Here is an 8,431-nt window from a genome sequence, read left to right as displayed (position 1 = left end):
TTTCTGCATTATTATACATATAGCAAGCATTTTAAGATTACAAATTCATTTAAATTATAAAACCCATATCAAATCTTTACACTGGGCATTTTTGTCCTCTGGTTCATCAGGAAAATATGAGTGGGGTACACCATCCTCTGCTATTTTTTTCATCATTTTTTTTTATTTTCAAGTTCATATTCATCAGATCTAACAACCACAAAACCACATATTTTACCCATTTTATGTGTGTCAAGACTTTGAATTTACAGTCCCAGTGAGAGGTCATAAGTACGTCATCGACGATCGTCCTCTTCCTTCTCACATGTATTGTAAGAAAAACGAAAAAGACAAAAGAAGCTAGAACAATGACGCCACGTACGACCACTCTCCGGTACTATTATTAGGAAGGAATAAGTTATACTTGGTTATAAGCCACTAGTTATAAGTCACTAGCTGTCAAGCTTAGTTATAAGCCACAAGTAATAAGTTATTAGTCTAAGTGATAGGAATAGATTAAATGCATAAATTAAGTTGTTAAGCGCCCTTGAGGTGATTTTCTCACGAAATTGGCGCTATACAAATAATCCAATCATTATTATTACTATTGAGGAGGGAACGACTAGAGTAGAATTAATATTCGAGGAATATAAGCCGTTTTTATAAAAGTCTCAAAGTTGGCCTCACTTTCATTGTATCTGTTATTTTTTAAATCAAAAAGAAGAGGCAAGAGCTTTCTGACCTTTGTGTGGGCGGGGAGCTACTAATTTCTAACAAGAATCTTATAATAATTTTTGTTGAATGACAAAAATACAATTTGTTATAAAATATAGTTTTATTCAATAACCGTAATTTATTGATTATAAATGCAAAAAAAATATGGATATATATATATATATCCATACTTTCACTAACTTTTAAAAATACTTAGTTGATTCATATAATACGTAAAGTTAGCTTATAATAAAATATAGGGTCTTTAGGAAATAAGCAATCACTTATTTTTTTTAACTTCGTTATCAAGTTTGTAAAATTCACATATATGATGAACAGTAATTACAAAAGGCCCTCTTGGCGAAGAGCATCTGTCAGACTATTGATTGAAATGTCATAAGTTCCTTCACAATTCTTCTTCAATGTGTTAATGGTAAATACACCATTGGCATCAATAATTTCTCTGGCTCTCTTTATCAATTTCTCTGACGGGTCGGACGGAAAGTCTAAAACAAAAAAAACAACACAGTTTATTTAGATTTGGTTAAACAAATTTTTGTAATTTAAAAAATACTCCCACTAAAATTGGCAATGGATGATGAATTCTTAATTCTTAAAATATATTTAATTGTATTTTGATATTTAGCAGTAACTTTGTGGTTTGGCATATTGATGAAAATAAAACAATTAGGTACTTATTTTTATTACAATTGCAAATAAAACCACGAATTTTTATTTGTTCAATTCTCTATAATCGACGGGTTTTGCTTAGTACTAGCATCTTCGGGGTTAATTTTAGTTTAATTTTCAGTTTAATATTATACCCTGAAGTTGTTTGTACTGAGCGAAACCGGTCGGTTATAGAGAATTAAATAAATAAATAAATGTGGTTTTAAACAAAGTAAATGTTTTATTTTCATCAATATGTTTACCACAAAGTTACCTCTAAATATCAAAACACAAATAAATATATTACAAATTAAGAATTCATCATCCATTGCCAATTTTAGTGAGAATAGAAGGAAATACAATGCATAGAGTTTTGGCAGACGACGTGTCACGAGGCCGGCCGAATGAAGTGTTGTTTCATGCAAGAGCGTCGTCCCGTCTTGCTACGCAAGGGTTTAGATCCCTAGGTGCTAGAAGATGTTTCATATCAAGAAATTGGTCAATATTTACGATATCAAATGAGCAGATGACAGGGACATGTATTCCCAGTGCTGTGACCAAGTTTGCGAGACATATCGGCATGCTGCACTCAAGAGGTGGGTTCAAACAGGAGTGTCCAAAGCGCAGTCCTGAACAGTTAGTATTTAAATGCGTCTAACAAAATCATCAAATAGATCATGCCTCTTTAAGGGACTTTTCGAAAGCTTAACCTTAAATTATATTGAACAGATAGAAGAATCTAACTAGCTGGCAGGCGGATAACAGATATTGCTGTATTATAAATGCGAACTATATAGCAAGAAACTGTCATACAGTAAGAACTTACAAAATAAAATGATTTATTATTAAATTGGTACGGGTAAAGAATAGGGTGATGTACAGTGTACACATAAAGTTACCTTGCAATGTGCAGAGTGATGCCAGAGCGGGGAGGTAGTCCAAATATTCAAGAGGCATTTTCCTGACATTCTTAAAATTAATTTTGTTAATTCTGCCATCGTCTATGGAGTGGAGGTTCAACTCGTCTCCCTGCACTTCCAACACATATGCGCGGTACCATTTGCCAGCTGAAAGTCATGAAAATTAGAATGAAGAATATTAAAACACTAATACATCCTTTCCACATATATAACTCTTTCTTAACCACTCAGAACATTAGAACGTCAAAAGACGTAAATATGATAATAGCGGTCAAGACATTAGAACGTCTTTTCACGTAAACGCGCGAGATTTTACAAAAATTGATTTATTTCCATCACTAGTATACGGATTCCCATGATTTAAAAAACAGAGTATCGATAATGAATAACGCTACGCGTCTGTATTCAAGAATATCTATGGAACGTAGAGGTGCATTATCTAAGCCGATTGAAACTGTCAAGATGTTCGTTAATAATTTATTGCGTTTCTAAATAATTTATTAAAAATATTTTAGTTTGGACGGTTAATATTATGAGGTGACTAATAGTTTTTAAATATATTTCTTTAATATATAAAGTGTTATTCCTTTACGCTACTCGGAAAAAGGTACATTTTTCAAGGCTTTGAAATAATGGTAAGCGATTTTTACATATTTTTGACGTTTTCATAAAATTTATATTTAGAAACGCAAATATTTACGTATAACAACACAATGCGATAGTGGATTTCATAATCTTTCCAAAACATTTTTTAGAATGAGGCTACGTTTCCCAAAACGTGAGTTATGAAGATTTTAGTAAAACTCGTAAATAACACAAAAATTATCACATTCTGACAGTTCTCAAAGGGACACATAATAAATAAAATTCTATGTCTGAGAGGTTAAGCCTGTTACCTAAATCAGAGTCGATAAAATTTCATTCTTTGTAGGCAAACTCAAATATAAGTCCTGATGGATTTCATTGATTGCTTAGAACAGGACTTTTGGTTCTAAATTAGGTTTGGTTCAGAGATATGGCCTGTTAAATGGAGCATTCCTATCAGCCAATGTAGTTAAAATTTTTGCCACCAGGGCTTTAGAGAAAAATATTTATTCCGTGTGATTATTCTTTGTGACAAGTGTTTACGAAAATTCTAAAAAGTAAGTAAAAAAAGATTACTTCATTTAGTATGTATGTAATATATAAATATAATAATATTTTTCTGACCGTCAAGCAATAAAGTTTATTTATTATTATTTGAAATAAGTTCATTTTACCCATTTCCGTAAAATCATAATTTTTTTCCAATACCATTTGCACCTACTTATTTCTATACTAAATAGATTTATTTTATGCATAAACTTGCAGTCAATAAGTTATAATATTTTGATACTTGCAGACTGTGACATTAACGACGGGTGCGGCGATTACAAAGCATGGGTTAATTGAGAGTTAACTTAATGCCAGCTTAAAAACTGTATGGTTTATATTTTTAAATAAAAAAAAACTTCTTCAATAGCAAAATTACTTGGTGGTGTCATTTTCATATAAAAAAATACTCTTTGATTTTGATATTGTACAAAATGTAAAAAAAAAAAAACTAACATTATGCACTTGTATTACATTTATACCTATACATATAAAACTTTTTTATGTAAGTATAACCCATATAAAATGGGAAAAGATTTAAGGTTAAGATTTTTCAAGGGACTAAATGCATATTAATTAAATTACCTTGATTCTTGTACAGGCACACTTCAAATTGCCGGGGTAAATATGGATCAGTCATGATACTGCAGTATTCTTCAAACTAAAACACACAATTAATCAATTAGTCAAAAAAAAAATCCCCAAATAAGGGAAACATGACAATTATTATAACCCAACTGTCTAACTTGATGGTTGTGAGAATCGTTGTCATATTGTACACCATTTCAAGACAGAAACAAGCCTAAATAAGTGCTACAGAAGTACTCAGTGTAAATGAAATTGGAAGTAGCTTGCTACTAACTAAGCATGTCAGTTTCTCAAATTTCGTGAGGCCTGTGTAGAATTTGCTCTTTTTAACAAGTTTTAGTTTAATCCCTGGCAGCCAAAGCCCTGCATTTGCAGTGTTAAAAATTGTGTCCACGCTTGTCACCGAGCACTGCAATTGCAGTGTCGACCTTATACATTAATTTTGCCTTTGGATATTACTTCTACTGGGTTTGTTGAACACAAAAGTCAAAACTTCACTTTATCAAGTATGGTATTGTCTACATATTCTAGCCGGCTCCTACGGGTTAGGTCTCAGGCAACTTTTAATAACACTAAAAGCTTACACATTGGGTACTTTCAAAGAAATAATTTGGGAGTCGGGGTTGGGTACCGCCGCCCTGGGAACATTTATTGGATAACCAATACCTTTGCCATAGGTCACCCCAAGTGGTTCACTACATTTGGAGACTTCACCAGCTGCAGATGCCAGATCGGGAGAGGCTGGTTTGGGATGGCCTTGCGCCACAGCGGGAGGGATATATTCATACATCCGTCACTCCTGAACACACTAATCTAAAGATTCCTACCCACCCTCATACCTTTTTCCTTCCCAGAACTTCTTCTCAAGACCCTCCACACAGCATCCCCAAAGATGACATAGGCCCCGAGGGAAATTATTTTCCTGTGTGGGGTTAAGATAAAAAATAAAAAAAATTGTCAATGGTGTAACTAAATTAGCAAGTTTTAATAATTACTTCTCGGGTGAGATCATCCAGCTTGCTGTCCAACAGTGGCAAGTCCGGCATGCACGAGACGGCTCCGATGACCATCATGCTATAGTCCAGTATCCTGACCTTCTGGTTGACCCTCAGCGGCACATATTGAATTTCTTCATAATTCGCAACGGGTAAATCTGAAATAACAGAGATTGGCACAACTTAATTCAAAGTTCACTACACTCTTTACAAAAACACACATCTTATACAGTGAAATCCCTTTAAGTAGTTTTTAGATATTTAAGAGACCACCAGTCAACTTCTTAAAAGAGGGATTTAGCATTTGTCATTAAGGTGGTTTTAACACATACTATATTTTATCAAAACACACATGCAAAATTCAATGGAAGATTATTTTATGTAAATAGTCAAACCTCTTATGTAGTTCAACGCATTTATTTAAGATGAAAAGAGTTTTTAGGCATGGCCTATTATTATAAACACAGAAGAGATAGAAGAATTTATAAAACCAAAGTTCTCACTTCTTTAATTGGTACTCATTAATTTAAACATGTTATAATCATTTACTTATATGCTAGGTTAGGTTAGGTTAATTTATATGGCGGCAGGTATAAATAAAATATTCTTACATCAATGAAAAAGGTTGAAAATTGATGTGTTCATGAAAAACCAAATAGACACAAATAAAATAACAATTTTAGGATTAAAATATTTATATTTGAATATCATACACAGGACAATACAAACAAAAATAAATAACCTGAATTAATACATTTGGCGAGTATAAAAATATCATAAATACAATTAATATGTTTTGTATGAGTTAATTACCACTCAACGGGTTAACGACGCAATTACACATATTTTTTACTGTTACCGTCTCACTAGGGATGCCGAGAAACCAGTTTCCCGCTTGTACTATGAGTTTCCAGACACCGTGTATATTTATAATTTTTATAGTAATAGGCTAGCATTACACTTGTAAGTTTTTTCGTAAATTTACGACTTCTAGCCAATGGGCATCTTGCATTTTGAAAATCCAATGCGCCCATTGGCTAGAAGTCGTAAATTTACGAAAAAACTTACAAGTGTAATGCTAGCCATAGAAGCGGGTAAGCATAATTATAATTATAAGCAAGCATTAAAAACATAATATTAATATTTTAAAAAATACTGAAATATATTAAATTTCGAAAATTTCATAAAACATCAATCAACTTTGAAATATCGTTATTCTGTAGTAGTGTTACCACTGCTGTGAAATTGTATTTAAAAGAAATAAGAATTCAGTTCTTAAATGGGACAAGAAGTTTCATTTCCTTAGAGCTGTAAATAAAAATAACTAAAAAATAAATGAGTACCGGTTTTTACACGTGATCACAAGTCCAGTTTTCTGGACTTGACTGGTTTCTCAATTCTCACGCAGGTCCAGTTTTCTGGACCGGGGTAATTGAGTGGATAGAAATAATACATTGGGACTACAATCTGCTACCAAATGAAAAATGACTACTTAAATAACAAAAAATACATAATAAAGATATTTATTCACATTGTCGTCGGGACACGGCCTTTGAAGTTTTGGGCGGACTGTCGGTCAACTGCGGGACACGGCAAATGCCGTTTTTGTCGACTGTCGGTTTTTGGCGGCAAACGGCATTATACGGGTTTGTTATCAGCGTGAAATACTATGATTCATGAGTGGAATGGGCTCTTGAATTAGGCGAGGCAACAGCAAAAGACTCTTTTTTGATAAGAAGAAATTAAACATATGAGTTATTGAGTGTGCGCATTCGACCTTAGGCGACACTGTTCAATTTACGCGATCAGATTTCACACATCCAGCGATTGTAAAATTGCGGGCATGGCAAATATATAATATTATTTATTATATAACTATATGATATGAATAAACATGTTATCTTTTACTTGGAATTTTCAAATATTGAATGTTATTTACTGAATTAATATCAGGTTTTTATATTCAGCTTTGAAATGTGGTGAGATTATGATGTAATCAAAGCAATTATAATTTATTTTTGATGATCAAATGTCATATATGATTTCTTTGAAAATTTCAATTGAAAATATTACTTGGTTTGGAAATTGTGTCAATTCTAGGAAAGCGATATATTTATGCGCTAATCGCGAAAAACACCCGCTGTAGGCTAGAGTCTATTGTTTGAAGCGCCCGACTACAATGTGTTAAAATGAGCTCAAAACACTACTTATGTACTTCTTTAACTAATAGATCTTAGACCCAGTTTTTTCGCAGAAATTCATGTGTAATAAAATCATCAAATGCCCATTTGAAAGGTTCCAGTTAGATGGCGATTCTAAGGACAGGTTGTTTTGGAGAAATTAAACAATTCTTCAAATTTCAAAGTCCTGTGAAAGATATTTTTCAAGTTCTGTTATTATTTCAGTTCTGTCATGCAACTAGCCTATAATGATATAATAATAGAACTTGAATAGAACTTTCACAGAAGCCGAAAATGAATGTTAAAATTTGATGAATTGTTCAAATTCTGTGAACAACCCATCCTAAGTCCGTTTCAGCTTTTGAACAATTTGTGATCAGCAGAAGAGGACAAGTATCATGTTGTTAAGCTTGTCAGCTTATTACAACTTGATAGAAAGCTAGAATCGGCGTTTAACGGGGACCTTTCAAATGTCAAAAAAAATGGCGCCGAGTGGCCATTTGATGACAATGTTACATTTGAATTTCTGCTAAACAACTGGGCCTTAGAGTTTATCCCATAAATATTTATTTTTAAATATACATATATAGTCTATGTAATCTGAACTCACTATAATGGGAAACCTCCAGTAATTCAAAACACCGGACGATGAGGATAGGGTGGGTGGGTGGAAAACCGAAGACATTAACCATTGAAGAAAAAAGTAAATTGCTTACTTATATCAATATGGACTCTAATAATTCATCGAGTGATTAGAAATGCTGATGATATAAATTTATAAAGGATGGTACTCAATATAAAACAGTCTGGTAAGGTGTAAGATGGATTCCAATAAAAGAACAGTTCATTTTAAGCAGTTACTTGTATGTAATAATTTCATGAATAGTGCACTGACTCCAGCAAAACAAATAATACGTAGCACCATGGTGATAGGAGTGGGGAACTTTATCAAAGATCAACTCGTAAAAACCCGCAAAAAAATAAATTGTGATACCGCATCTTAATAACACCATGGCAGTACATTCTACGTGGTTTGATTTTGCAAAGAAAAAAGAAACACGCTACTCCAATAAAATCATAGACAAAACATGTAATATTGGTGAAATCTATGCTTACGACTTATACACGGATTTATGTGCTTTGTAGCATCTACGTTAAAATGGTCGGGAAAATGTCAAACTAGATAATATTCCATACATCCAGCTGTTTCCAGCAATCTGAAAATTCATTAGACCCAACAGGATTACAGAGACTA

At 32.9% G+C, this 8,431-nt stretch overlaps 1 protein-coding gene across 4 annotated transcripts in view; it reads right to left on the bottom strand.

Moving 5' to 3' along the window:
• Nucleotides 1-831: 831 nt before the first annotated feature.
• LOC149418618 (uncharacterized) overlaps nucleotides 832-8,431 on the bottom strand; it is a 54,441-nt gene continuing 46,841 nt past the window's right edge. For all 4 annotated transcript variants that reach the window (XM_089638878.1, XM_089638881.1, XM_089638880.1 and 1 more), the window contains 4 exons: nucleotides 4,997-5,154; nucleotides 3,999-4,074; nucleotides 2,262-2,429; nucleotides 832-1,199 (listed from right to left, as the gene is read on the bottom strand). In XM_089638878.1, coding sequence (XP_089495004.1) covers nucleotides 1,036-1,199; nucleotides 2,262-2,429; nucleotides 3,999-4,074; nucleotides 4,997-5,154 — 566 coding nt within the window. In that variant the 3' untranslated portion in view covers nucleotides 832-1,035. The remainder of the gene's footprint in view (nucleotides 1,200-2,261; nucleotides 2,430-3,998; nucleotides 4,075-4,996; nucleotides 5,155-8,431) is intronic.

Source organism: Hesperophylax consimilis, chromosome 13 (assembly GCF_061612785.1).
Source record: "Hesperophylax consimilis isolate HC1 chromosome 13, BYU_Hcon_1.0, whole genome shotgun sequence".
NCBI lineage: Eukaryota > Metazoa > Arthropoda > Insecta > Trichoptera > Limnephilidae > Hesperophylax > Hesperophylax consimilis.
The sequence above is the reverse complement of the archived record's forward strand: the minus strand, read 5'-3'. Positions and strand labels throughout refer to the sequence as shown.